At 53.4% G+C, this 27855-nt stretch overlaps 1 protein-coding gene and 1 long non-coding RNA gene across 5 annotated transcripts in view; one reads left to right on the forward strand and one right to left on the reverse strand.

Annotated features, from left to right (window-relative positions):
* The window catches only part of LOC133095501 (uncharacterized), an 88612-nt gene extending 72422 nt beyond the window's left edge, over positions 1-16190 (forward strand). The window contains exons 8-9 of the long non-coding RNA XR_009701619.1: positions 4156-4314; positions 16104-16190. This is a non-coding gene — a long non-coding RNA (uncharacterized LOC133095501). The remainder of the gene's footprint in view (positions 1-4155; positions 4315-16103) is intronic.
* On the reverse strand, positions 1-27855 carry WNT5A (Wnt family member 5A). 4 transcript variants are annotated; one of them, XM_061197000.1, is made up of 5 exons: positions 26918-27855; positions 20783-20916; positions 19275-19525; positions 14611-14903; positions 1-3848 (listed from the first exon to the last, which is right to left on the reverse strand). In XM_061197000.1, exons 1-5 carry the CDS (start codon positions 26921-26923, stop codon positions 3390-3392), a joined length of 1143 nt encoding a protein of 380 aa, XP_061052983.1. In that variant the 5' UTR covers positions 26924-27855; the 3' UTR covers positions 1-3389. The 4 variants fall into 4 exon arrangements, with proteins under 4 accessions (XP_061052983.1, XP_061052985.1, XP_061052986.1 ...); XM_061197002.1 differs by lacking the exon at positions 26918-27855 and adding an exon at positions 22710-22746; XM_061197003.1 differs by lacking the exon at positions 26918-27855 and adding an exon at positions 21327-21564.

Genomic DNA, 27855 nt, shown 5'->3' on the forward strand with positions numbered 1-27855 from the left:
AGGATGAGAAGAAAAAAAAACATGCTGACGCTCCTAAATCGAGTATATGTTTTTGCAATAAAGAACACTGGTCAATATACAACTGAGGAAAAACTGAAACAGATGTGAGTCCTAGAACCACAAGCGTTTGAATTTGCCCAGAAATGCTATTTTAAACACTCTATATGTTGGTCTACTGTTTTTTTGTGGAATAATGCATTCTTGGCATCCTTAAAAGGTTTCAATATGTTACAAGGTTATCCGGAAAGAAAAAAAGCAAAGGGCTAACGTATCAATCTGTGCGTCGCGGGCCAGGCTTCACTGCGCGTTTTCGAGAAGCACGAGGGCTTGTATTAATTGCACTTAACACAACGAACCTTCAGTTTCCTTCATTCTCTGCAGATTGAGGCTTGCTTTTCATAAAACTGCTTTCCAAGGGGCAAAGAGACACTCCATCCACACAGTAACTTCAAACAGAGCAGCGCGCTAGCTGCAGTGGTGAACACAAATACACTTTTTTTTGGACTAAAATTCTGGTCATGGATAAAAGCATGTGCCTTTTCAGTTCTTCTCTGAGATGTTACAACACCAACACGCTCTAAAACAATTAAGTTAGATGCATAATGCTCAAAGAATGTGAGCAATCCTATAACCAGCTTTAAGCCATCTGCTTGATTTCTCTTTTTGAGGAACATATATAGGAAAAGAGAATTCCCCTTTTGTTCCGTTACATATAGAAATCTTTTGAAGCTCCCAAATAGTTTGGTTTTGGTAAAATTCTCCACTCTTCTATTATTCTGACATGTAGTCACTCCTAAACTATCCCTCATGTTTTCTCAAAAACTCTCCACATGAAGTATCTGAAGGACAATTGAAACCACTTACCAATATCCAAGTAACGTTTTATTTTATATTCTATCTTCCATTTGGCATAAGCCTTTCGATGTTTGTTTTTTGAACCAGTGAAATATACAAATCACGCGAGACAGAAATATGTACAGTAAAAGTATAAAGGCCATAGAAGATATACATAATATCTGAATGACAAGTAGAATATTTTACATTAAATAGTTTCTTTTAAAAACTAGGATTGTTAAACTCAACTCTCTTCATAAACATGAATCACTAAAAAGGAACAAAATCTGGCTTAGCAAATAAAAAGAAATTACTTCATGGTTTTTGTATAATAAAAACCAAAAAAGTGACATTTTAAACTAATTAGTGCTTCTTACTTTCAAGATCTTTTGCTTGCAATTCACTGCAACTGCAGGGGAGTGAATATCCTTGTGCAATAAGAGCCACAGGTGGCGGAGGTGATCTGAGGGCCACCCATTCCCACGAGGGCTGCAGGAGATGTGTATCTTTCCAAACTTTTAAAACAACAGAAGTCTGAGATAAGAACACACTTGACGGCACTCTTTGGAAAGAGGTGTCCTGGTTTAAAAAAATGTTTAAACTAGCTATATGTGTTGTGAGCTGGATTTTCCTTAGGGACTCAAATAGGTACTATCAGGTCTAATGGGCACCAGTTTCCACTCTGCAAAATGCATGAAGGAAAGAGAAATGCTGACAATGCTTCCGAGTGTTGAATATCTCTTCATTCCCACGTCTGTGATGAATACGTAATGCCCTCTCCAGAAAGGGTACAGAAAAGGAGGATGGGGCAGGGAAGATAAAAGAAATCTTCAAACCAACAATGCACGTGAGTAAGATCTTCTGGATTCCTCAGAAACAAGGCTGCTTCGTGATGCTCAGGGTGTGACGGCATCAAGGCCACAGCCCCAGCTCAACTCAGAAACCATCTGGAAAAATCCCAGTTGGATTGCAATGGAGGACAACAAGGCTCTAGACCGAAAAATAACCCGAGTAAAGTGTAAATCTAAACCACTGGCTGCACTGAGATATAATTATATTTATATATATATATGTATATATATATATATGTATGTTATGTACAAGAGACTGAGATATCAGGCACCATTAAACCACACTTCCCCCCTTATAAATGCAACTGTTCAAGTCCACTAGGAACAGTTCTGGGGTACACCTGCAGGGTAACAGGAAAGCGTGAGTGGAGAGTCTGAACACAGGATCATAACAGGGAAACGCTGCCACACCTCTGTGAAGTCCACTTGCCAAGTAATGTCATTAAAACATAGAAAACTACTGCTCCTCAAAATAAAAGTTATAGGGGAAAAACAAAATCCCTAAGTAGCAAACCGTTTCCAAAGCAGAGCTCCTAATGTTTCATTTCCTGTCCTACTATCAGAGGGCACCCAGTGGAGCTGCCGTTTGGAAACGTGGCCGGCATCACAGCGCAGCAAGGCATGGAGGAATCGGAGAGGGCTCAGGGTCAAGTAGGGAGGGCAGATGTCACTTTTTCCCCTCAAGTAAGTTTTCTGCTCTGGTGCAGTGCTGACCTGCACGCAATTACCTTGTAGCTCGGGCTGAGGATCTGTGAATGGCATTTATTTATTATTTTCATTGTTATCATTTATTAACCAAGTATCCCTAAGAAAATTACAGTATATTTTCCTTTACAGTCAAGCCAACCTCCCTTGCCCTTCTCCAAACAAAAAGTCTAGTACCCAGAATCACTCGGGGATCCTTTCCCAAGTGGATAACCTAATTCCCACAACAGCATCAAATCAATGACTTAATATAAGGAGTTTTTAAGTTTTCTCTTTTTTTTAATTTCTGGGGCTTCCCTCCCTGCTCCCCAAGTTTCAGTAGCTAGTAGAATGGACCATCTGTAGATGGAATGTTTGAGAACAGTGCAACACGTGATAAACCTTTTTTCTTTAAGGGATATGAGATTTTTGCTCTTAGACTTTAAATACCATTTTGGAAATGTTTCAGGCTGGCAGCCCCTGGGAAAGGGGCGGGGGGGGTGGTGGTGTCTCATTGTTTTGTTTTTTTCTCAAGACCTTTCAACTTTCACCAGAGCACTGAATTCCTTTTAGTCACAGGAGCTAAATCATGCATAGATCTGGACCACCCTCTTGCAGCTGGATGCTACCTGTCCCATATGACCCCATAGTTGAGACAAAGAAAACAGTGTTTCCTTGACCTTCCAGATGTGCACACATCTAACTTAAGGTGTGCGTTATTCCCCCCTCATCCTATATACCAGCAAAAGAAGTCTTGTCTTACCTTTTCAATGATCCACAAAATAAATATTTTCTTGGTTCCCACCCCCCCCTTTTTGCCAAATAATAGTTATAATATTAATAATAAACCACAGAGTTCTCAGATGGGAACAGAAAAAAAAATGGTTCCGGTTGCAATTCTTGGGGACAAAAAATAAAACAGTATTAAAGACAACAACAACAACAGAATCACTGTACTTTCTATAAATAAGTGGGTCCTGGGAGTGGGGCTGGGTGACAGGCGGGCAGGCGGGATGCCCACTACTTGCACACAAACTGGTCCACGATCTCCGTGCACTTCTTGCACTTGACGTAGCAGCACCAGTGGAACTTGCAGTGGCAGCGCTCGGTCTGCACCGTCTTAAACTGGTCGTAGCCGCGGCCGCAGCACATGAGCTCGCAGCCGTCCATGCCCTCGGATGTCTTGTTGCACAGGCGGCCCTGTGTGCCCAGCGAGCCGGTGCTCTCGTTGCGCACGCAGTAGTCGGGGCTGGGGTCGATGTAGACCAGGTCCTGCGTGGTGGGCGAGTTGAAGCGGCTGTTGACCTGCACCAGCTTGCCCCGGCTGTTGAGCCTCATGGCCGCTGCGCTGTCGTACTTCTCCTTCAGGGCGTCGCCCACCTTGCGGAAATCGGCCAACTGCAGCCAGCACGTCTTGAGGCTGCACGAGCCTGACACCCCGTGGCACTTGCAGGCCACGTCCGCCAGGTTGTACACCGTCTGCGGGGAGAAGGGACAGTCAGCGGGCGAACTCACCTGGGAGCCCAGACTCGGGCGGGGGCTCGGGTGACCGAGCTCCCCGGCTGGGTGGAGCCCTGGTCACCAGCTAAACCTGGGCCTGGGCTACTTCCCCCTCGTCCTCCACGACCAGAAGCCTTGTGTTGCCTTCTTTAAAAAGTTTGCAAAATAAATAGGTTCTTAGCCCCTCATTATTACACATCATCATAATAAACCACCACAGTTCTTGAATGGGAGCAGGAAAAAATGGGTTCCATTTGCTTTTTTTTTTTTTTTTTTTTTTTTGCAGGGAAGAACATTAGCAGCAACTCATACATCTTGAACACTCAGCCCAGAGACTGCTGTCAGTTCCTCACCTGCGGCACCTGGATTCATCCCCACCACCAGCCCATGAGGGAAGAGCTCTATTGTCCGCATCTCACAGAGAAGGGAAGCGAGACCCAGCAAGGTGAGTTACTGACCCAACCACTGGGAAGGGGGGTGGGGCCCAGGATTTGAACCCAGGCAGGTGGGCTCCAAGCTCATGCTCATGACTTGGCCCTGGGCGCCCAGCTGGTAAGTGGCAGGGCTGGGCAGGTGTCCAGCCCAGGTGGGATCAGGGTTCAAATCTTTACTCAGTCTCACTATGACTACTGCTGTGTGCCAGGCACTATCATAAGAGTCTTTACACTCTTCGTCTCACTTAATGTCCCCAGCAAGGTTGTAATGTGGCCTGGATGAGATGATGGCAGTGACGCAGATAGAGGGTAAGTGGCCCACACAGGTCACACAGCTAGAATGTGGGAGAACCGGGTCTGCATCTCAGGCACTCTCACTCCTGCTTCTCGCACAGCCCCTACTCTCTACCTGCCTCTGCCTAGGCGAAAAGCATCCGTCTGGGACCCAGGCAGACCTGGGTTCTGTCCTAACTCTGTCCCTGAATTTAGGCAACAGGCTTCACCATTCTGAGCCTCTGTTTTCAATTTGTGAAGGGCACTGTGATGGTTGCAACCTCACAGCACTGTTGCAAGGATAAAATCAGGAGAGGCATGAAAGTTCTTAGCGGGCACGATGCGATCAGTAAGCCTGGTCTGCAGGGTGATGGTCCGCACGCTGGTCCTGGGCCCTTGCCCAGTCACCCTGGCCTCGCAGTAGCAGCACCTATGGGGCTGGCCTCACAGGGCTGTGTGCCCAGCAGTCTGGGAGGTGGCGGCTGCCTATTTATAGTGCTGACTGCCCTGTTCCTGTGCCAGTGACCCTGCAGAGCCGGCGTGCTGCTGACACGCTGCGGAGGGCCTGTTGGGAACCTGGAGGGCCAGAGTGAGTGAGAAGGCTGCTTCTGCCCAGAACAGCTACCTTCTCCCTCCAGGGATGCGTAAGGGGCTTTCTTACAAGGGACGCTGAAGTGTACTCCCTTGGTATGAAGTGTTTCAGGCCCGCGGCTAGTCTGGAGAAGGGTTTCGCAAACGTATTTAACCTTCGCTCCCCTTTGAGGAAAATCGAAAGCTAATGTCCCAAGGAGATTCTAATACGATTTCCTGGCACAGTGTCTAACTCTCCTCCTCCCACCCCCACTATCCTGCAGAAAAACTGTCTTCCCAGTAATCTCATCCACCAGAATCCAAGCACAGTTCATTGCTCCAATTATAAAATTGCCAAAAACACTCACCCATTTAAAAATCCAAATGTTAAATGAAATTATATTGAAGGGGCTTTTCCCCCTCTCCAAAATCCCCTCTCTCCACTTGGAAATCCCTTGACCTGCTCTTCTTGGTTGCTGAGCCCCTGATGATTTCTCTCCATGAGAGAAGTCTAAGAAATCCGCAAAGATGGATGAAAGCACCAAACAGGGGCACAACGGGGCCCAGAAGGGTCAGCCATACCTCTGTCCTGGAAGCATTTCTGGTCTGAGACGCTGGGCACCTGGCATGCAGAGTAAGGTGATGTGTCCCTGATGAGGACAAGACCAAAGTCCTAGGGCCCCAGAGAGAGCAGGACCGGCATGCCCACTGCATGGCGTGGGTCGGCTGCACTGGGGAGTCAGTCCACCCACACTGCCGGCACCACAGCAATGGGCGGCCGCGGAAAGGAGAGGCCACACTCCCCTGGAGCAATTACCTGACCCCGCAAGGCTCCACAGGTGAAATTCTCCAGAGTTTAGTCTTTCCCTGAGAAACACCCCCCCCCCACCCAAGTAGTTAAGATCAAATTTGAGAAGAAATAGGTTAGCTGGAATGATCTAGATAATCTTTGACTTCCCTATGTCCTTTGCTTCTAGTAACTAAGTTATCAGTTATCAAGAGCTTACCACAGCCCTTCAATTGAACCTTATGAAATTGGATGTAAGAAATGGTCAAGTATTGGTAATAAGGTTCAATCTACTATATGACCCCAGTGAGTCCTACAGCAACCCCGAGTGATAGCTAACGTGCATTTAACAGATGTGCAAATTGGGAAAGGGAGGCTCAGAAACGAACAGACAGAACGGGATTTTAACCTAGATTTCTTTAATCCCAAAACCTATGGCCCTTTACCCTCGAGCTGTGATGCATTAGTTTCATAAAAAAAAAAAAAAGGCGCCTGGGCTTACAGCTCAATCCACTAATTCTCCCCACGGGCGTGAAGTGGTTCTCCAGCCTCAGTTTCCCAACATTTAAAATGAGGGGGTGTGGCCGAGGGGCTCGAAGGCTCCTTCCAGAGCTCTAAATTCTACTCTGTGATTAGCGTGCCTTTTCCTCACCCCAAAATACAGAAGAGTGAAATCTCTGACCAGAAAGTTCCTGGCACTTACCTTGGGTTCTGTGAAAAAATAATGGCCCTGGTTTTCAAAGCTGCCAAAGTTAAGAAAAGTTTTCACCCCTTCATTATAAAGCAGCCATAAAGTGCCATGTGCTTAACCACAGGAAAAAAGGGTCTTTTTTAACTATTGTGGGCGAGATTTTCACATCCGCACCAGGGGAAGGAAAGAATGAAACAGGGAGGCAGGGGCAGCCTGGCGAGGACTTCCTCTCTGGACACTCCTGAGTGGCGCTCGCCTCTCCAGAGCTCCTCTCTGCACACTCCTGAGTGGCTCTCCCCACTCCAGAGCTCCTCTCTAGACACTCCTGAGTGGCTCTCCCCTCTCCAGAGCTCCTCTCTAGACACTCCTGAGTGGCGCTCGCCTCTCCAGAGCTCCTCTCTAGACACTCCTGAGTGGCTCTCCCCTCTCCAGAGCTCCTCTCTGGACACTCCTGAGTGGCTCTCCCCTCTCCAGAGCTCCTCTCTGCACATTCCTGGGTGGCTCTCTCCTCTGCAGAGCTCCTCTCTGGACACTCCTGAGTGGCGCTCCCCTCTCCAGAGCTCCTCTCTGGACACTCCTGAGTGGCGCTCCCCTCTCCAGAGCTCCTCTCTGGACACTCCTGAGTGGCGATCCCCTCTCCAGAGCTCCTCTCTGGACACTCCTGAGTGGCGCTCCCCTCTCCAGAGCTCCTCTCTGGACACTCCTGAGTGGCGCTCCCCTCTCCAGAGCTCCTCTCTGGACACTCCTGAGTGGCGCTCCCCTCTCCAGAGCTCCTCTCTGGACACTCCTGAGTGGCTCTCCCCTCTCCAGAGCTCCTCTCTGGACACTCCTGAGTGGCGCTCCCATCTCCAGAGCTCCTCTCTGGACACTCCTGAGTGGCGCTCCCCTCTCCAGAGCTCCTCTCTGGACACTCCTGAGTGGCTCTCCCCTCTCCAGAGCTCCTCTCTGGACACTCCTGAGTGGCGCTCCCCTCTCCAGAGCTCCTCTCTGGACACTCCTGAGTGGCTCTCCCCTCTCAAGAGCTCCTCTCTGCACACTCCTGAGTGGCTCTCCCCTCTCCAGAGCTCCTCTCTGGACACTCGTGAGTGGCTCTCCCCTCTCCAGAGCTCCTCTCTGGACACTGCTGAGTGGCGCTCCCCTCTCCAGAGCTCCTCTCTAGACACTCCTGGGTGGCTCTCTCCTCTGCAGAGCTCCTCTCTGGACGCTCCTGAGTGGCGCTCCCCTCTCCAGAGCTCCTCTCTGCACGCTCCTGAGTGGCGCTCCCCTCTCCAGAGCTCCTCTCTAGACGCTCCTGAGTGGCGCTCCCCTCTCCAGAGCTCCTCTCTAGACGCTCCTGAGTGGCTCTCCCCTCTCCAGAGCTCCTCTATAGACTCTCCTGAGTGGCTCTCCCCTCTCCAGAGCTCCTCTCTAGACACTCCTGAGTGGCTCTCCCCTCTCCAGGGCTCCTCTCTAGACACTCCTGAGTGGCTCTCTCCTCTCCAGAGCTCCTCTCTAGACTCTCCTGAGTGGCTCTCCCCTCTCCAGAGCTCCTCTCTAGACACTCCTGAGTGGCTCTCCCTTCTCCAGAGCTCCTCTCTAGACTCTCCTGAGTGGCTCTCCCCTCTCCAGAGCTCCTCTCTGCACACTCCTGAGTGGCGCTCCCCTCTCCAGAGCTCCTCTCTGGACACTCCTGAGTGGCGCTCCCCTCTCCAGAGCTCCTCTCTGGACACTCCTGAGTGGCTCTCCCCTCTCCAGAGCTCCTCTCTGGACACTCCTGAGTGGCGCTCCCCTCTCCAGAGCTCCTCTCTGGACACTCCTGAGTGGCGCCCCCCTCTCCAGAGCTCCTCTCTAGACACTCCTGAGTGGCTCTCCCCTCTCCAGAGCTCCTCTCTAGACACTCCTGAGTGGCTCTCCCCTCTCCAGAGCTCCTCTCTAGACACTCCTGAGTGGCGCCCCCCTCTCCAGAGCTCCTCTCTGGACACTCCTGAGTGGCGCCCCCCTCTCCAGAGCTCCTCTCTAGACACTCCTGAGTGGCGCCCCCCTCTCCAGAGCTCCTCTCTGGACACTCCTGAGTGGCGCCCCCCTCTCCAGAGCTCCTCTCTGGACACTCCTGAGTGGCTCTCCCCTCTCCAGAGCTCCTCTCTGGACACTCCTGAGTGGCTCTCCCCTCTCCAGAGCTCCTCTCTGGACACTGCTGAGTGGCGCCCCCCTCTCCAGAGCTCCTCTCTGCACACTCCTGAGTGGCGCCCCCCTCTCCAGAGCTCCTCTCTAGACACTCCTGAGTGGCGCCCCCCTCTCCAGAGCTCCTCTCTGGACACTCCTGAGTGGCGCCCCCCTCTCCAGAGCTCCTCTCTGGACACTCCTGAGTGGCTCTCCCCTCTCCAGAGCTCCTCTCTGGACACTCCTGAGTGGCTCTCCCCTCTCCAGAGCTCCTCTCTGGACACTGCTGAGTGGCGCTCCCCTCTCCAGAGCTCCTCTCTGGACACTCCTGAGTGGCGCTCCCCTCTCCAGAGCTCCTCTCTGGACACTCCTGAGTGGCTCTCCCCTCTCCAGAGCTCCTCTCTGGACACTCCTGAGTGACTCTCCCCTCTCCAGAGCTCCTCTCTGGACACTCCTGAGTGGCTCTCCCCTCTCCAGAGCTCCTCTCTGGACACTGCTGAGTGGCGCTCCCCTCTCCAGAGCTCCTCTCTGGACACTCCTGAGTGGCTCTCCCCTCTCCAGAGCTCCTCTCTGGACACTCCTGAGTGGCGCTCCCCTCTCCAGAGCTCCTCTCTGGACACTCCTGAGTGGCTCTCCCCTCTCCAGAGCTCCTCTCTGGACACTGCTGAGTGGCGCTCCCCTCTCCAGAGCTCCTCTCTGGACACTCCTGAGTGGCTCTCCCCTCTCCAGAGCTCCTCTCTGGACACTCCTGAGTGGCTCTCCCCTCTCCAGAGCTCCTCTCTGGACACTCCTGAGTGACTCTCCCCTCTCCAGAGCTCCTCTCTGGACACTCCTGAGTGGCTCTCCCCTCTCCAGAGCTCCTCTCTGGACACTGCTGAGTGGCGCTCCCCTCTCCAGAGCTCCTCTCTGGACACTCCTGAGTGGCTCTCCCCTCTCCAGAGCTCCTCTCGGGACACTCCTGAGTGGCGCCCCCCTCTCCAGAGCTCCTCTCTGGACACTCCTGAGTGGCGCCCCCCTCTCCAGAGCTCCTCTCTGGACACTCCTGAGTGGCTCTCCCCTCTCCAGAGCTCCTCTCTGGACACTGCTGAGTGGCGCTCCCCTCTCCAGAGCTCCTCTCTGGACACTCCTGAGTGGCTCTCCCCTCTCCAGAGCTCCTCTCTGGACACTCCTGAGTGGCTCTCCCCTCTCCAGAGCTCCTCTCTGGACACTCCTGAGTGGCTCTCCCCTCTCCAGAGCTCCTCTCTGGACACTCCTGAGTGGCGCTCCCCTCTCCAGAGCTCCTCTCTGGACACTCCTGAGTGGCTCTCTCCTCTCCAGAGCTCCTCTCTGGACACTCCTGAGTGGCGCTCCCCTCTCCAGAGCTCCTCTCTGGACACTCCTGAGTGGCGCCCCCCTCTCCAGAGCTCCTCTCTGGACACTCCTGAGTGGCGCCCCCCTCTCCAGAGCTCCTCTCTGGACACTCCTGAGTGGCGCCCCCCTCTCCAGAGCTCCTCTCTGGACACTCCTGAGTGGCGCCCCCCTCTCCAGAGCTCCTCTCTGCACACTCCTGAGTGGCGCTCCCCTCTCCAGAGCTCCTCTCTGCACACTCCTGAGTGGCGCTCCCCTCTCCAGAGCTCCTCTCTGGACACTCCTGAGTGGCGCTCCCCTCTCCAGAGCTCCTCTCTGGACACTCCTGAGTGGCTCTCCCCTCTCCAGAGCTCCTCTCTGGACACTCCTGAGTGGCGCTCCCCTCTCCAGAGCTCCTCTCTGGACACTCCTGAGTGGCGCTCCCCTCTCCAGAGCTCCTCTCTGGACACTCCTGAGTGGCTCTCTCCTCTCCAGAGCTCCTCTCTGCACACTCCTGAGTGACTCTCCCCTCTCCAGAGCTCCTCTCTGCACACTCCTGAGTGGCGCTCCCCTCTCCAGAGCTCCTGTCTGGACACTCCTGAGTGGCGCTCCCCTCTCCAGAGCTCCTCTCTGGACACTCCTGAGTGGCGCTCCCCTCTCCAGAGCTCCTGTCTGGACACTCCTGAGTGGCGCTCCCCTCTCCAGAGCTCCTGTCTGGACACTCCTGAGTGGCTCTCCCCTCTCCAGAGCTCCTCTCTGGACACTCCTGAGTGGCTCTCCCCTCTCCAGAGCTCCTCTCTGCACACTCCTGGGTGACGCTCGCCTCTCCAGAGCTCCTCTCTGCACACTCCTGGGTGGCGCTCCCCTGTCCAGAGCTCCTCTCTGCACACTCCTGGGTGGCTCTCCCCTCTCCAGAGCTCCTCTCTAGACACTCCTGAGTGGCTCTCTCCTCTCCAGAGCTCCTCTCTAGACGCTCCTGAGTGGCTCTCTCCTCTCCAGAGCTCCTCTCTAGACGCTCCTGAGTGGCTCTCTCCTCTCCAGAGCTCCTCTCTAGACGCTCCTGAGTGGCTCTCCCCTCTCCAGAGCTCCTCTCTAGACGCTCCTGAGTGGCTCTCCCCTCTCCAGAGCTCCTCTCTAGACTCTCCTGAGTGGCTCTCCCCTCTCCAGAGCTCCTCTCTAGACTCTCCTGAGTGGCTCTCCCCTCTCCAGAGCTCCTCTCTAGACACTCCTGAGTGGCTCTCTCCTCTCCAGAGCTCCTCTCTAGACACTCCTGAGTGGCTCTCCCCTCTCCAGAGCTCCTCTCTAGACACTCCTGAGTGGCGCTCCCCTCTCCAGAGCTCCTCTCTGCACACTCCTGAGTGGCGCTCCCCTCTCCAGAGCTCCTCTCTGCACAGTCCTGAGTGGCGCTCCCCTCTCCAGAGCGCCTCTCTAGACAGTCCTGAGTGGCGCTCCCCTCTCCAGAGCTCCTCTCTGGAGACTCCTGAGTGGCGCTCCCCTCTCCAGAGCTCCTCTCTGGACACTCCTGAGTGGCGCTCCCCTCTCCAGAGCTCCTCTCTGCACACTCCTGAGTGGCTCTCCCCTCTCCAGAGCTCCTCTCTAGACAGTCCTGAGTGGCTCTCCCCTCTCCAGAGCTCCTCTCTGGACACTCCTGAGTGGCTCTCTCCTCTCCAGAGCTCCTCTCTGGACACTCCTGAGTGGCGCTCCCCTCTCCAGAGCTCCTCTCTGGACACTCCTGAGTGGCTCTCCCCTCTCCAGAGCTCCTCTCTGGACACTCCTGAGTGGCTCTCCCCTCTCCAGAGCTCCTCTCTGGACACTCCTGAGTGGCTCTCTCCTCTCCAGAGCTCCTCTCTGGACACTCCTGAGTGGCGCTCCCCTCTCCAGAGCTCCTCTCTGGACACTCCTGAGTGGCTCTCCCCTCTCCAGAGCTCCTCTCTGGACACTCCTGAGTGGCTCTCCCCTCTCCAGAGCTCCTCTCTGCACGCTCCTGAGTGGCTCTCCCCTCTCCAGAGCTCCTCTCTGCACGCTCCTGAGTGGCGCTCCCCTCTCCAGAGCTCCTCTCTAGACGCTCCTGAGTGGCTCTCCCCTCTCCAGAGCTCCTCTCTAGACGCTCCTGAGTGGCTCTCTCCTCTCCAGAGCTCCTCTCTAGACGCTCCTGAGTGGCTCTCTCCTCTCCAGAGCTCCTCTCTAGACGCTCCTGAGTGGCTCTCCCCTCTCCAGAGCTCCTCTCTAGACGCTCCTGAGTGGCTCTCCCCTCTCCAGAGCTCCTCTCTAGACGCTCCTGAGTGGCTCTCCCCTCTCCAGAGCTCCTCTCTAGACTCTCCTGAGTGGCTCTCCCCTCTCCAGAGCTCCTCTCTAGACACTCCTGAGTGGCTCTCTCCTCTCCAGAGCTCCTCTCTAGACACTCCTGAGTGGCTCTCCCCTCTCCAGAGCTCCTCTCTAGACTCTCCTGAGTGGCGCTCCCCTCTCCAGAGCTCCTCTCTAGACGCTCCTGAGTGGCTCTCCCCTCTCCAGAGCTCCTCTCTAGACGCTCCTGAGTGGCTCTCTCCTCTCCAGAGCTCCTCTCTAGACGCTCCTGAGTGGCTCTCTCCTCTCCAGAGCTCCTCTCTAGACGCTCCTGAGTGGCTCCCCTCTCCAGAGCTCCTCTCTAGACACTCCTGAGTGGCTCTCCCCTCTCCAGAGCTCCTCTCTATAGACACTCCTGAGTGGCTCTCCCCTCTCCAGAGCTCCTCTCTGCACACTCCTGAGTGGCTCTCCCCTCTCCAGAGCTCCTCTCTAGACACTCCTGAGTGGCTCTCTCCTCTCCAGAGCTCCTCTCTAGACACTCCTGAGTGGCTCTCCCCTCTCCAGAGCTCCTCTCTAGACACTCCTGAGTGGCTCTCCCCTCTCCAGAGCTCCTCTCTGCACACTCCTGAGTGGCGCTCCCCTCTCCAGAGCTCCTCTCTGCACACTCCTGAGTGGCTCTCCCCTCTCCAGAGCTCCTCTCTAGACGCTCCTGAGTGGCTCTCCCCTCTCCAGAGCTCCTCTCTAGACGCTCCTGAGTGGCTCTCCCCTCTCCAGAGCTCCTCTCTATAGACACTCCTGAGTGGCTCTCCCCTCTCCAGAGCTCCTCTCTGCACACTCCTGAGTGGCTCTCCCCTCTCCAGAGCTCCTCTCTAGACACTCCTGAGTGGCTCTCTCCTCTCCAGAGCTCCTCTCTAGACACTCCTGAGTGGCTCTCCCCTCTCCAGAGCTCCTCTCTGCACACTCCTGAGTGGCTCTCCCCTCTCCAGAGCTCCTCTCTAGACACTCCTGAGTGGCTCTCTCCTCTCCAGAGCTCCTCTCTAGACACTCCTGAGTGGCTCTCCCCTCTCCAGAGCTCCTCTCTAGACACTCCTGAGTGGCGCTCCCCTCTCCAGAGCTCCTCTCTGCACACTCCTGAGTGGCTCTCCCCTCTCCAGAGCTCCTCTCTAGACACTCCTGTGTGGCGCTCCCCTCTCCAGAGCTCCTCTCTAGACACTCCTGAGTGGCTCTCTCCTCTCCAGAGCTCCTCTCTAGACACTCCTGAGTGGCTCTCCCCTCTCCAGAGCTCCTCTCTGCACACTCCTGAGTGGCGCTCCCCTCTCCAGAGCTCCTCTCTGCACACTCCTGAGTGGCTCTCCCCTCTCCAGAGCTCCTCTCTGCACACTCCTGAGTGGCTCTCCCCTCTCCAGAGCTCCTCTCTAGACACTCCTGAGTGGCTCTCTCCTCTCCAGAGCTCCTCTCTAGACACTCCTGAGTGGCTCTCCCCTCTCCAGAGCTCCTCTCTAGACACTCCTGAGTGGCTCTCTCCTCTCCAGAGCTCCTCTCTGCACACTCCTGGGTGGGTCTCTCCTCTCCAGAGCCACCTCGATAGGCCTGATGGTCAGATGTATAAAACTCCACTCTACTAAAAATGCTCCTCATTTTCCTACAACAGCTCTTTCTGGAAAACCCTCAAACCATCAGGCCTGCTATCTAATGACACAAGGAGGGGTTCGAAAAAAGCAGAGGGGAACTTAAGTAACCCTGGAAGCTGGGGTGAGGGTCTTGTCAGGTGGGCAGCTACTCGCATTAATAACTCCCTCTCCTCCATTTAAGCCCAACCACAAACTTGATCCCGGGCGGAGGGCAGCGAACGTTAGGAACATTTTTATTTCTGAGCTGGGCTGGCCAGCTGCACTGGGGACTAATTTAAAAGGCAGAGAAAGCTCTTTCTCAGGCCAGGGCAGGAGCACCTTGGCTGGAGGGGGCCAAGGCGGGATGCTTCCCCTCCAGGAGGCCTTTCTAGGGTGTCCACCCCTCTTCAGGGAGGCCTGTGTGTAGCTGCTTGGGAAGGGGGTGGGGGGGAGAGTGGAAAGAGAGCAGCAGGGAGAGGCGGGGGGAGACCGGAAAAGCTAGGACGGGAGGCGGAGACAGCGAGGGGAAGAGAGGGAGACCCAGACGCAGAGACAGAGCGAGAGACGGAGACTGGAGCACAGCACCGCCCACCCCCAGGAGGGGCGCGGCGGCGGCGGGGATGCTCACCCTGCGGCCGGCCTCGTTGTTGTGCAGGTTCATGAGGATGCGCGCGCTCTCATAGGAGCCCTTGGCGTGGATGCGCTCCCGCTCGCGCGCGTCCACGAACTCCTTGGCGAAGCGGTAGCCGTAGTCGATGTTGTCGCCGCAGCCGCCCCACAGCCAGTCCCGTGGCAGGTCCTTGGGGCGCGCGGCGCGGCTGCAGCCACAGGTGGACAGCTCGCCCTCGCGGCAGGCGCGGCTCATGGCGTTGACCACCCCCGCGGCGCTCACCGCGTACGTGAAGGCCGTCTCGCGGCTGCCTGCGGGCGAGGACGGGTCAGTGGGCGCCCCCCGCTCTGCACCCCCGGCCGGGGTGGGGGGCCGGCTGGCACACCGCCGAGCCCCCGCTCCTGGCTGGGGAACAAGGAGGCCCTGACCCCCCGGACCCCCCCGGAGGGGGAAGGCGGGAGACGTTCCCCCCACACACGTAGAAGCGACACATGACAAAGGAGTAGCATCCCTGGTACCTCTGCTCTGACACTTCAGAGCCCAAGGCAGGATTCTAAGCAGTGCTGGACTGATTTTTCTCTGCACCTTTTATGAAAATACTCCAAACTTCTCATTTTCCAAAGTGCCCATGAAAGAAGTCACTGAGGGAAAACGCAGAATCGGGGTAGACTTTCTTACTTATTTTAATGTTTGGTATTATTTTCATTCTGAGTTACCTCCAGGGCAGGAGCATGGGGGCTGCAAGGCTTAGAGCCCCTGCAGCAGTCCCTCGCCAGTCCCTGTGGCCTCAGTGGCTGAAACCCGGCTTCCCCATCCTCCATCTGCAGCATCAAGCCTGTCTCAGAACAAGGCTCCTGACTTTCCCAGAGGACATTTCTAAACTGGTTCCTAGAGAGTTTTAAATTGAAACTCGCCTCTTCTCAAACCCCAAGCTGACGGGCCTGATACTTCTCACTCAAGTAGGTGTGTCTACTTTTAAAACAACCTGCAGTTCCTTAATGTCACTTCTGCAACTCCCCAGCAGCCTCTGACTCCAAGTGTTAGGATAATAGCAAAAAGGAGGGAAAAAAAAATAAAAAGGTTCTTCTTCCCCAAACTTGTAAAGAATATATAGGCCTAGAGGAAAAAAAAGTTCTCTCCTTCCCTAAAACTTGTGAAGAGTACCTCCCTGTCAAACGGTTCTATAGGAGCCCTATTTGTAAGGAGAAAAAAAGAGGTAACCATAGACTACCTTCATCTCCACTTGTATGTGAAGACATTTCTACATGTAACAAGAAGTCACTTAATCAAAGTTTTGTCCTATGAGAGAGAAAGGGTTAACAGCTGGCCAGCTGAAGCTGGGCCTGGGGGGCGGGCAAGCTGAGGGGGTCCTTATTTTCCTCAACTATAAAATTAAGGGTATTGAACTAGATGCCTAGGGAAAAAAGGGCCCCTTCTGGCACTGGAATCTCTTTACAGGAAACGGTTGCTCCTATACTTAAAGAGTTTGCTAACAATCTTTTTTTTTGGAGGGGTGGACAACGGGGGACGGCACGAGAACAGCTGACAGCAGGACTCAGCCCCAAGCAGAAGGCCCATCCTGCAGGAGGACGGCTCTGCCAATGCAAGTATCCCACAGGCTGCCCTTTTCTTGGACTTGTGCTCCACACTTCAATCCACAGCCATTTGTGATCTCCCTTCCAGGAATAGTGATGGTTCTGATTTATCAGACCTTCCCTCCCACATTTTAAAAAATGAATAACTTGAGGACTGTACGGGTGGTTGGCAGGAGGATCCAGAAAGTTCCTGTTGGGGGGGGGGGTGTTACATCTACCTAGCTTGAATTAGCAAGGCAGAGAACATCAAGGGAGTGGAGAGAAATGAGGAGAGCAGACAGATTCTAGGGAGTGATTTGAGGATGAACGCTGATAATATAGAAAATGCTGTGTCCCTGGATGGGAGACTTGTAGAATAAAGAGGTAGTTTGAGGAAGAGAGAGAAACAATCCTCTGGAGACAGAGGAAAATAAACCACTCTCCTGTATATATAGAGCACAAAAGGGCTTTTACATAAAACACAATGCTGCTGCTATTTTCATAAGTCTATCTTGAACATATCCTTTTTTGCCCCAGAATACAAAGCTGGTAGAAATCTCTAAGCTAAGTGGTCATTGCAGGGAAACGTCAGCTTGAAAAGTCTCTTTGGCTAAAGCCTGTGGATACAGTCATGCTGGATGGCACACTGCCGGTCCAGTTACAGCTCCCCCCCTGTGAAATCTACATCTACTCCTATTCTCACCCTCCTTAAAAATGGCGCCTTTCTTATACATCTTTTCACAGCATGGGAACAAAGACGAGACAGAGACAAAAGCTGGAAGGAAAGGCTAGCATGATGAAAAAACGAGAAAGTTTCCAAAATGAAGAGTGGGCCCTTCATGAGGCAATGGTGTACAGCGCCTGGACTGGCCTTGAGAAAGGAGGTAAGGGGTTGGGGGTGGCAGCCTGAGTCAGACACTGGCCCCATCACAGGGTCAGATCCTCAGGGACAAGAAGTGGCCTCCATGTCCCTGCTGTACTAAGTGCTCTGGAGTGGGGCACCCACACACCTAGCATCAAAGGTGTTTTAAATTTTCCCTTAGCTCATTCTCTTCCAACATACCCTTAAATAGAAAAGTGAAAGCTAAGTAACTTTTCCACTATTGGTGTGGGGTCCATGTTCCTCTTCCATAAAAATCTATTCTGATTTTTCTTCTCTCCATCTCTCTTTTTTTTTTAAAGGCTCTGTCTGTGTTCACCCGAAAGCCACCCAGCAGCAGCTTTCTGCTCTGAGACCTCGGACACCTGAGGATCCTTGGGCAAGGTCCTCCCAGGGCCTCCGTGACTTGATGATAGGATCCAGGAGGTCTCCCTCCTCTAAGGCCGTCACGAGGTTCCACTCCCGCCCAGTTCGCATCAACCCAGACAGTGCCACACAGCTGAGGACCAGAGAGTCTACTTATGGGGACAATTAAATACAGGCCTTTGCACCAAGGGTTCTGCTTGTTCCCTGAGGAAGCAGGCTCTTTGAATCTTGGACCACATTTTAAATAAATCTTCAGCAGAACTCAAATCCACTTAGCAAATGATAGCTTATTCTGAACATTTTGGCCCAAAACAGGCTACGTAGGAAGAGGATCTTAAATCAAAGCTGTGTTCCAGTGACTACACAGAAAAACAGTTCCAATTGCTGTTTTACTTCCTTGTTGCCATCGGAGGTGTATGATTTTCACTAACTAACTCATATGCATGTGAAAAGCCGCTCCCATAGTTTAGTTTGAGAGGAAGGCAGATAGATAGGGGGAACATATAAGGCAAAGGTGACGGGGGGAAAGCTGACAGGTCACCATTCTGATGATATAGCTAAAAAAAAGGTTTTGGGTCACTCACTATCAAAATGCAGCAGAATTCAATCTTCACTACACTGCCAGTTAACTACATAAGGCAGCCCATATTCAGGGGAAAACTCCTGTGTTCCTGAAGCTTAACTCCTAGATTCAGATCCCAGTACATACATTAGCACATTTTAATCATTAACAGGAAGGACAAAGCCCTATGAAACTCTGCAGGCTGAGGCTGCAGACCATTTTCCCATTCAATTAGAGGAACAGCTTCCAGCCCTGTATTATTTTAGTTTATGAAGCTGCTTGGCTCAAACAAACATCCACTGACAACTCTTTTTTGTTCTCAATGAATGCACTTTTCAGGGTTTTTAAAAAAGCATTTTATCCGTCCATGATGGACATTAAGCCAACTTTTTATCTTCAGTCAGTATAAATAGTTAATTGCTTTGATAAATTGCTTCTTATTTTAGGAGTCACTGCAGTCATATTAATTATACAGGCTTGTTTGCATAAAAGTAAAAAGAGACCGAAAATATTCACTAGAAAACACAGACAGGACCACATCTGTCAGACTGTAGCCTATGCTATTCAACCAAACCAGAGGCAAACTGATTTGCCAAATTCTTTGCCTTTAGCCCAGTTTTAATGCCACCTCCTCCCTGAATGGAATAACAACAACAAGTTCAACAACACATTTAAAAATAAAGAATTGGACCGTGAGCCATACGTTAAACCTTTTAAAAGTTTCTAGGCTGAGATCTGAAGCACGTGCCTTTATATCAATGGCCAACATCGCAAATGTAAATTGGATCACATCTGATTAAACTTCTTTCTGGGACTAAAAATAAAGCCTTTAACATATATATCTTGATAGCCTTAGGCTATATCTATATTAGGAAAATTAAAACCTTGTTTACTTCCAACACATCCAGCATTCTGAAAGATGACAGTTTTTAGTTTGATGCTTGGGCCACTTTAAAAGGACAAAAATGACTCAGCTTTCCTCCTCACTCACCTTTTGAGAGACCAAAATAAGTGTTCTGCTACTACTATTTTAAACAAAATGCTTTTTAGAAAAATTAAGTGTTCAGAAGAATGAAGGTGTCTTTGATGCCCTCCCCCATCTCCTGATTTGGGTCAAGAAGTCCAAAACTTATAATTAGATGTGGGGACAGGCATGCACACAGCCATAATGACAACATTCCCAAGCCACCGCCCTGCTGGAAGATTCCCTCCATATCAAGCTTGTAAGTAACACTAAAGACTTACTTCTCCTAGGAGAAAAGTTTCTATATATTTAAAAATACATTAAATGGTTTCCTACCTATCTGCATGACCCTGCCGAAGACTGAGGTGTTATCCACGGTGCTGCAGTTCCACCTCCGGTGTCGGAACTGATACTGGCATTCTTTGATGCCTGTCTTCGCGCCCTCTCCGATGTACTGCATGTGGTCCTGATACAAGTGGCATAGTTTCTTCTGTCCTTGAGAAAGTCCTGCCAGTTGGCTGCACAGAGGCTGTGCTCCTATGATATATACTTCTGACATCTGAACAGGGTTATTCATACCTAGCGACCTAAAAAAGGGGGGGAGATGTGCATTCAAGATTTACGTGAACTGTCAAGGTGGGCCCCCTGAAAACATGTCAGCAATACATAGTTTTAAGCACACAGATGCTTTTTCTCTCCTGCTTGTCCTCATGACAAAGTATGAGAAGGGCTTCATAAAACTCCTCTGTTTAAACTCCACTCAGAAAACAGAGGTATTGTGTAGTCCCCATCCTGCCATCTGGCTCCTCAGTTAGAGTTTTCACTCCCTTCCTTGCCCCTCGCTGCCATATACCTGAACCAGAATTTCACAAAATTCTGAAATCCACACCAGACAAGGCGGAAATGGCAGTTTGGGGTACGGGCCTCTGACATTAAAGAAAATGACTCACTTTGCCTCACAAATTGGACCGATCTGCCTTGAAAATGTATGAATGCCAAAAGTAGACACAATTAGACACGGGTAGGAGATAGCAGTTCCTTTTGACTGATGGAAGAACAGTAGGACAAGTGTACTGAAGAATACTTGTCCTACCGAAGAAAAATTCAGCCCGTTCCGGACATTTTAAAAGGGCTCCTTATGTGATTGTGAAGGACCCAAGACAGGGTATCCAGTGAACAGAAGTCGTGTTTGACAGTCAGAAAAATGCTGTTCATTTACAGCGAAAAAAATATCCAGAACACCGTCAAAAATAATCCCCTGGATATACTGCAGTCTATCTTCAAGGCCCCTACCGGCAAGAAACCCTCGTTTAGGGACATTTGACTACTTCAAGTTAACCTCCTTTTGATCAAATTTCAAGCCCCAAATACTTACCCACTTGGAGTTTAGCTGTCTTCCTAGAACTCTGCCTACCTCAGACCCTGAAGGTTAATAACCTCAAGTGACAGAAAATAAACGTTGGAACTCACTTTTACTACCTAGAGGTGGCAAAAAGTAAATTTTATAGATGATAGGCTTACAATTATTAGAGAAGTGAATTTCAGTTCCCCTTTATTACATGATGTACTTCAAGCATACCTCTGAACAAGAACCTCATAGAAAAAGGTCTGAATTTATAGGTTCTGATTCCCTATGGAGCTAAAGATAAGCTTCAAAGTATTAGCAAATTAAAAGAAAATTTTGATTTAAAGATACATATATATGTATATATATACCTATATAAGATATATATATATATATATGTATTAGATAAATGCACCCAAACTCACGACTCAGCTTTAAATATTGCAGCATTATACAAACGAATCTTTAAATAAAAGAGTATGCACATAGAAAAACTTACCACCAAGAATTGCCTTCTATTACGACCTGGGCGAAGGAGATAAATATGGCCAAAGCCATTAGGAAGAACTTGGAAGACATTGCCCTTCCAGCCGTCCCCAAAGCAACTCCTGGGCTTAATATTCCAATCGACTTCTGGAGAGGGAAGAAAGGAGCAGATGTTTATTGCCTCTCAGATAATTTTCAAGCATACAAGTTTAAACAACGGAAGCATCCGAGGTCTCTTAAGTTTACTGTTGATTGACTGCGCTTCTCCTCCGTGAGTTTTTTGATGGCAAGATATATAGGCAGTTTCTTTTTCCAAATTAATCCACCCACGCAACCTCACCAGGAAATCTGATTTCGCTGGGATCCTGCGCGCGGGGCACGCCAGCGATTACAAACATGTCTCAATGCTGTTGAGTCAAAACCCCGGTGCCAGGCGCTGCCTCCTTCCTGCTTGCTCGCGTCCCGCACCCCCTCGCTCCCCTCTAGTTCGCGCTGCGCTGAGTCCCTCCTCGGGAATTCACTCAGGAACCCGCTGCCACCCTCGTCCGCTCCCCGACCTGGGCAGAGCAACAAGTGGAGCCGGAATTAATTCCATGGGCGAGAGGAGCGCAAAGGCGAGAGGAGCGCGCCGCCGGCGGCTGCGGAGGAGGCGGAGTGGCCGGCGCAGGGGTGGGGGGTGGGGGCAGCACGCGGGGGGGAAGGGCAAGGGGTGGGGGGCGAGGCCCCCGGGAGCAGCGCGCGCGCGAGTGCCCAGCTGGGAAATGCGGCTCCGAATTAACATCGTCTGTTTCATAATCAGTTTACTGCCCGCTTTGCGGCCAGCCACTTCCAGAGGGGGAAGGGCAGCCTGGGTTTCCTTAGAACGCTCTTCAGCCAGACTGGAGTGGAGAGAAGGAGATGGGGGGGGGGGGCACAGGGGATAAGGGGGGGAGCGAGCTGCTCTCCCAACCAAGGAAACCGGAAAACAATGCCCTCTCCCCTGCCTTCGGCCTCCTCCTTGGACTCAGTGTACCCCAGAGAAGGGATATACCCCAGAGGAAAGTAGGAGGTCTGGGTCCCGCTGTCCCGAGAGACGGGATCCCTTCTCGGCCCTCCCCGCAACCCTCCCCAAAACTGATTTTCTCACTCCCCCTACCGCTCCCCTCCCATCCTCCACTCCTGGCAGCTGCCACGGAGAAAGGGGAAAGGAAGCCAAGGGGGACTCCAGTTTCCTTTGGTCCTGGTCTGGAGTTGACCATCTCTCTATCGCGACACCGTGAGCCTGGTCCTGGAACACCGCTACCCCACCCTCCAGACTTGGTTGGGTCAGTCCCGAAAGGGGAGGGTGCAAGGCGAGGCCAGAGCTGGTGCGAGTGAGCCTCCGCCGGCGGGGCCAGAGATGCTCCCGCGCCTCATTTGAGTCCCTGGATTCCAGGGCGCCGGGGCCCTTGGCGACGAAGGTTCGCGTTGTGAAGAATTTCGGGGGCAGGGGGCGGCCTTGAAAGCTTCCGCTGCCGTCCTCCCCACTGGTGACTTCTCCACCTGTAGGCGGCGGCGGAGTGAGGCGGTGGCGGGTGCGGATGGGAGGAGCGGGTTTCCAAAATCCCCTTTTCCATCTCTGATAAGAGTAACCCGCCCGCGCTGCGCCACCCGCAACCCCCGAGGGAGCCCCTTCCTCGGAAAAGGGAAGGTGAGCCTCCTCCAGGCGGCAGAAGGGCCTGGCCTGGAACCTGCGCCGGAAAAGAGATTGAGGGAACCTAGGCAGCCGTGGAAACGCGAAGGGGCTCGGGAGCGCGCCACAGCTTTTCCCTGCCAGCCGTCCTTTTGGCCCAGACTCCTTGGGGCTCCTCGAGAGGAAATGCTTATGTGGTCCCAGTGCCCGCTACCCAGGGCTCCGCGCCTGTGTCCCACTCGTCCCTAAAACGCCGCAAAGCCCGGGGAGCATCCCGGAGAATAGAAACCTGGGGTTTCCCCAGCCCAGCAGAGAGAAGGCGCCGTCTTCCTCCCCACCCCCGCCCGAAGTGTCAAGTTTCCTCCAGGGGAGGGGGTTGGTTGCGAGGGCTGCCTTCGCGCGCGGTCCAGGCTGCGAAGTCTCCTCTCCCCAGCGGCGGCCAGGACCGCGCGCACACATTCATACACACACTCACGCACATTCACACACTCACTCGTCCACAGACACACACGCTCCGACGTGCTTCCGAGGCGGCGGCAGAGATCGCTGCGGGCCGCGCGCACTTTCCGAGCTTCCCAACGGGCGGGGCGCGTGGGGCGGGGCGCGGGCAGTGGAGAAATTGATAACAGATTCGGCGGATTACTGCGGATCTCTTTGTTAGAGGCGAAGCCACACAAACCGAACCCACTCTCGGCCCGACGACCCTGGGGCGAGTCCACTCGTTCACAGAATGGGGGCCAACTGGGAGCGGGCCATTTGGTTTCTGCGACTCGGGTCTCTAAGCTCCAGGCTGGGGATAGGCCAGAGGTGTCCCAAAGGGGATCCGGCAGGAGAGCCCCGCGAGTCGCGTCTCCACTTAACCCCGCGCGCTTGGCCGGAAACACCTTGACCCTCTTCCCGCTCCAATCCCCGCGCAACCCAGAAAAGGCCCCACAAGTTTGAAAGACTGAAGGAACCCACAGCAAACTCACTAATACATCTACTCTGTAGGGTGAACGTCCCTGCCTGTTTACCAAGAGATCTGATCCGAAAAGAGTACGAAATAAGACCTCTCCGGAGACTGTAACACCGAGGGTAAAACAAAAGTTCTGGGCAGAAGCTGAGTTTACCAAAGAACGGACTAAAAGTTTTTGAACAATTTCAGGGCCCAAGGAAACCGACTTTGTAAGGATCCTTGGAATCTGTTCCTAGTGTACGACGAGTAGGAGGGTTGCGGGCATTTGAGAGGTTCAAGCACAAGGGAGGGGTGAGATGGGGGTAGGGCTTTCGTTCGCACGCCCTTGTTTCCAGCCTCAGAACAGATCCACGCAGAGTCGCTTATTCTGTCTCTCCTCCAAAGCCTTCGCACTGGATTAAAAGTGTCCCTAACCCTTCTTTATCAATTGGCGTGCAGGCCGGGAGTGATGAGGGCGAGAGAGAGAGAGAGAGAGAGAGAGAGAGAGAGAGAGAAAGAGAGACAGAGAGGAATCCGTCACGCTCGTTTAGAGGACGTTTGGGGCAGCAGAAAGCTTCGGAACGCACGGGCAAACTCGCGCGGCACCCAAGTCCAAAGCCGGCGGCCCCTAAAACGAAATTCCCCGGAGGGAGGGCGAAGATTCTGGACCCTCGGCCAACGGCGCTACCTCACTTGATCTGGGCATCCCCTGCCACCTCCACCCTCAGCCCCCACCCCCAGTCTCTGGGAGCGGAAATGATGAAGGAGAAACTGGGAGGAAGAAATTAGATTGACCTGGGCTCGAGGTGGCGAAAAGTACAGGAAACCCCAAGAATCCCAGCTCTTACTGGGAGATAAATTTTGTTTCCCCCCCACCTGCGATCTCTCCCGAAAGCAAGGAAAGAGACGGAGAAAATTGCAGGAGAAAAACTCAGTGGCAGCCACAAAATTGGGGCGTCCTGCCCAGGGGAACGCCGCCGAGAGAAGCAGGAGGGGATGATGGGCTGAAAGGAGGTCCGCTTTGGGGGAGAGACAAGGAGCCAGAGCTCCGCCAAGGGTGCCTCGGGATGTGTCCACAGCGCTGAGTGCTGCGGGCGGGGGGGGGGGGGGGTCGTGTGTAACGGAGAGAGGAGGTGGAGGAGGGAGCTCCTTGAGCCCAAATCAGTGCAAGGAAGGTGTGCAGCCTCTGATTGCCCTGACTCAGAACCGACACCAGGTCCGGTAACAGGGCATATCCAAGGGAAGAACGGTGGCCAAGTCTAGTTCTGTTCCCTGCCTCACCTCATCCATCCCCGGACAAGGCTCTCCAGACTGCAAGACAACTCTCTCTGTCTCTCTCTCTTTCTCACACACACACACAGATGCCACTTCCACCTTCCCATACAAGATGTCTAGCTCTCTCTAGGCACAGGCTCTCAACTCTGTCCAGAAGAGCTGTTTGTCGGCAGAAGGAGAAAGAAAATTAAAGAACACTTCAACCCCCACTCTTCAGAGGCAGTTTCAACTCCACTTTTTAATAGACAAGAAACTGAGGCCGAGAGGGAGAGAAAGCACCACTTGTCCTCGACCACAGGGAAAACTGGTGAGAGCGCCAAGGCCAGACCGGAGACTTCCTAGGGTGACGCTCCTGTTCCTTGCTATGCCCTGGAGAAGGGGTACCAATCCTTCTTCCACTTGCCCAAGCCCCATTTGCTGGGTCGGACCCTTGGCCCCTTCCTTATTAACGCAGCCGCGCAGTGCAGCTTGGCCTCTGGGGGCCTCCGAGGGGCCCTCCTGGGAGAGTGGGACCTGGTGATCTGAAGGGATGTGCTTGCAGAGCCAGAGGTGGGAGGAAGAGGCGAGCAGCTGCCCAAGGAACAAGACTCCAAGACGTCCTACCTCAAGGCAGCCAACAGGGGGCAGCCGGTACCACACAGCGAGGAAGAAAAAGGCTTCAGGACTAGCTGAGCTCCGGCGCACCACGCTAACCCCTTGTGCACCGGGGAGCTCCGCTGAGCGGAGGGAAAAGCAAGGGACTCTTTGGCTGGGCCTCCTGGGTAGGGTCTTCCTTTGTGGAGACGGGCCTGGCTAAGTAAGGCTAGTATATCCAAGACCCGAGAACAACTGACCTTCTACTCCGCCCCAAAACACGCAGGGCACAGATCCACACACTCGGACACACTATTTCCACTGCCTCCCATCGCTTGCGCGCTTTCTTTCAGCTTTGGCCCCTCGGAACTCCCCTGGCAGAGGCTGTCTAGAAACAAAATCTCCGCATCTGGCTGGAGCAGCCTTGAACGTTGGCGGAAGGGCAGGGGTTGAAGAGGTGCGATCCCACCGCTGGCTCCAAGTGACTTCCAAACAGCAAGCTGTCCATTTAAAGAAAGACGAGAGAGGAGAAGGGGCCCCGATGCCAGGCTGCGACTGGAAAGTAAAACAAGGCCACAGGGTCGCCAAGTTTGGGGGTTTTAAAACGGGTTTTTTTTCTTTTGGTGGGGGCCTTGTTTGCTTTAGGAAACATCTTAATTACAATTCCAAGCTTATTTTCTAGAAAACTGAAAAGGGGAGAGATCAAGAAAAATGAAAATAAGGATCGAAGCTTGGAGGACAGAGAGGAAAAGTTGTTCGGAAAATAGCAAGTTATACTGCAGGAAGAAATGTTAACTTTCTGTAAAAGTGAACTCTCGGTGACCCTCGGAGTGTGTGACTCGGCTTTAACATACAACTGACAATTAAAACAAACAAGAGTTCACAAACTGCCCCCCGCCCGCTCTCCCAACGCGGAGGCCCAAATGTTTCTAAAGGACAAGGCAGATTCCGCGCAGGGGGCCGGGGCGCGCTCTCCCAGCGGACAGGATTAGAGCCACCACCGCCAGCCCTCCCCGCCCCCATCACTGCTGCAAACTGCGGAGCTCACCCAGTGGCAACTAATAATGCTAATAACGCGACCCCGTTCCCCGAGCCAGGGTGCACGCTGGCCCCCTGCCAGGCACTCTTAAAGGCACAGGGCCTGCAGCGCTTGGGTCCCCGGCTGCGTTGAGCTTGCAACCTGGCCTCTGGCTGCAGAGGGCGAGAGGTGCACTGCTCGGCACAGTCGGCCCCTAGTCCAGCTTCACGGTCTCTCAGCCAAGGAGTTCCCTTCCCCTTTCTGAGCCCTGGCTACACACCTTCTCGGTGCCCGCGCTTGGTAAATATTTGTTGAATTGAATCATTATCCTGTTACTGAAATATACAGAGTAAATTACACTCGCGTTTCTCAGGGCAAAAGGAAACTCATCCGTGAACCGCTGTTTCTGTCTTGTCTCTTCCCCACTTTTTCTCCAAAGTCTAAAAAGTTTGCAGAACGTTTGGTGGGACTAGGTCTCCTGGGAGGCCGAGGCAGTGCGCGGGGCGGCGGCGGGGGGCGGGGGTAGTGCGGCAGGGAAAGGGTAGGGGTCCCTGCCAGCTACGCGGGAGTTCTAGCGTCTCCAGGCAGTAGGAGAAATGGGGGGAGGAATAGGAATAGGTGGAGGGGGGGCGGGATATTTAGTTAACTTCCAAAAGAAAAAAAAGTGGCGAGCGTCGGCGGAGCACAGAACACCTACCTTCATTGCGAGGGGGAGGGGGCGCGGGGAGGAAGTCACCGCAAGAGCGAGGGCAGCCGAAGAATCTGAGCGGAGCGGCCGGGTTAAGCCTGGAGGGACGATCCGGCGCAGAGCTGCGTGCTCCTCCAGGACGCGTCGGGCAGGCTCAGGGAATTGGAGCCCAAGCAGTCACTGGCGTCGGAGTCTGGGTGCCTGAGCCGGAGCAGCGCTGGGATGCGTCCGTGAACCGAGGGGCGCCGAAGTCCGCCTGCCGGCAGCAGGAACAGGGCCCGGCCAGCGCGCAACAAGGGAGCCGCGGGTCCGGCGAGGGCGCGCAGGCGACTGTTCCGCGGCGAGGCGCTCCCTCTCCAACGTCCATCAGCGACGGCGGTAATTAGGGCTTTCCAACCCCAAATGTGGGCGTGATTGTGCAAAAGACTTTACAACAAATAAAAAAAAAAATTCTTCACAAGAGGGTGAAAAAAATGCCCCACAACTCAACTCTGGCCCGGGGCGGGGGGTGGGGGAGGCGATCCGTGCGCCCAGGTGCCCCCAGTTCATTCACACCACGGATTCTGCAGACTCCTGGCGGCTCACGCCTCCTGATCTCCAGCTCCTCCTCTCCAAGTCTGTGGCCGAAACGTCTGCTTCCAGGCGCTGATCCTGCGGCCGCGAGTGAGTGTGTGGACGTCTGTGTACACACACAGACACACACCCAAACACACACACACCCACACGCACTGCAGCTTGGGGGCCACAGAACAATCAGGCGCGCATGGGTTTTTCTCCGGGAGATGCCGCTGAAAACGCACAAGTCGCCATCCGAGCTCCAAGAGTCAGCGCCAACTTTTGTCCTTTCATTTTAGGGTTTGGCAAAAAGGGGGAGCAAACTGGGTAAAAGTTGTCCCCGAAAGTTCTGCCTCCAGTGGGTTCGGGGACGATGCGCGACTGCCCCAGGG

The sequence above is a fragment of the Eubalaena glacialis genome, chromosome 7 (assembly GCF_028564815.1).
Source record: "Eubalaena glacialis isolate mEubGla1 chromosome 7, mEubGla1.1.hap2.+ XY, whole genome shotgun sequence".
NCBI classification, from domain to species: domain Eukaryota; kingdom Metazoa; phylum Chordata; class Mammalia; order Artiodactyla; family Balaenidae; genus Eubalaena; species Eubalaena glacialis.

Bases quoted from the DNA above. Each gene is read 5' to 3' on its own strand.
- WNT5A (XM_061197000.1), bottom strand. The intron at 19,526-20,782 runs GTAAGTTTTTCT...CCCCTTTTTTAG, and splicing joins ATAGAAGGCAATTCTTGGTG to GTCGCTAGGTATGAATAACC. The intron at 14,904-19,274 runs GTAGGAAACCAT...CCTCGCCCGCAG, and splicing joins CGGCAGGGTCATGCAGATAG to GCAGCCGCGAGACGGCCTTC.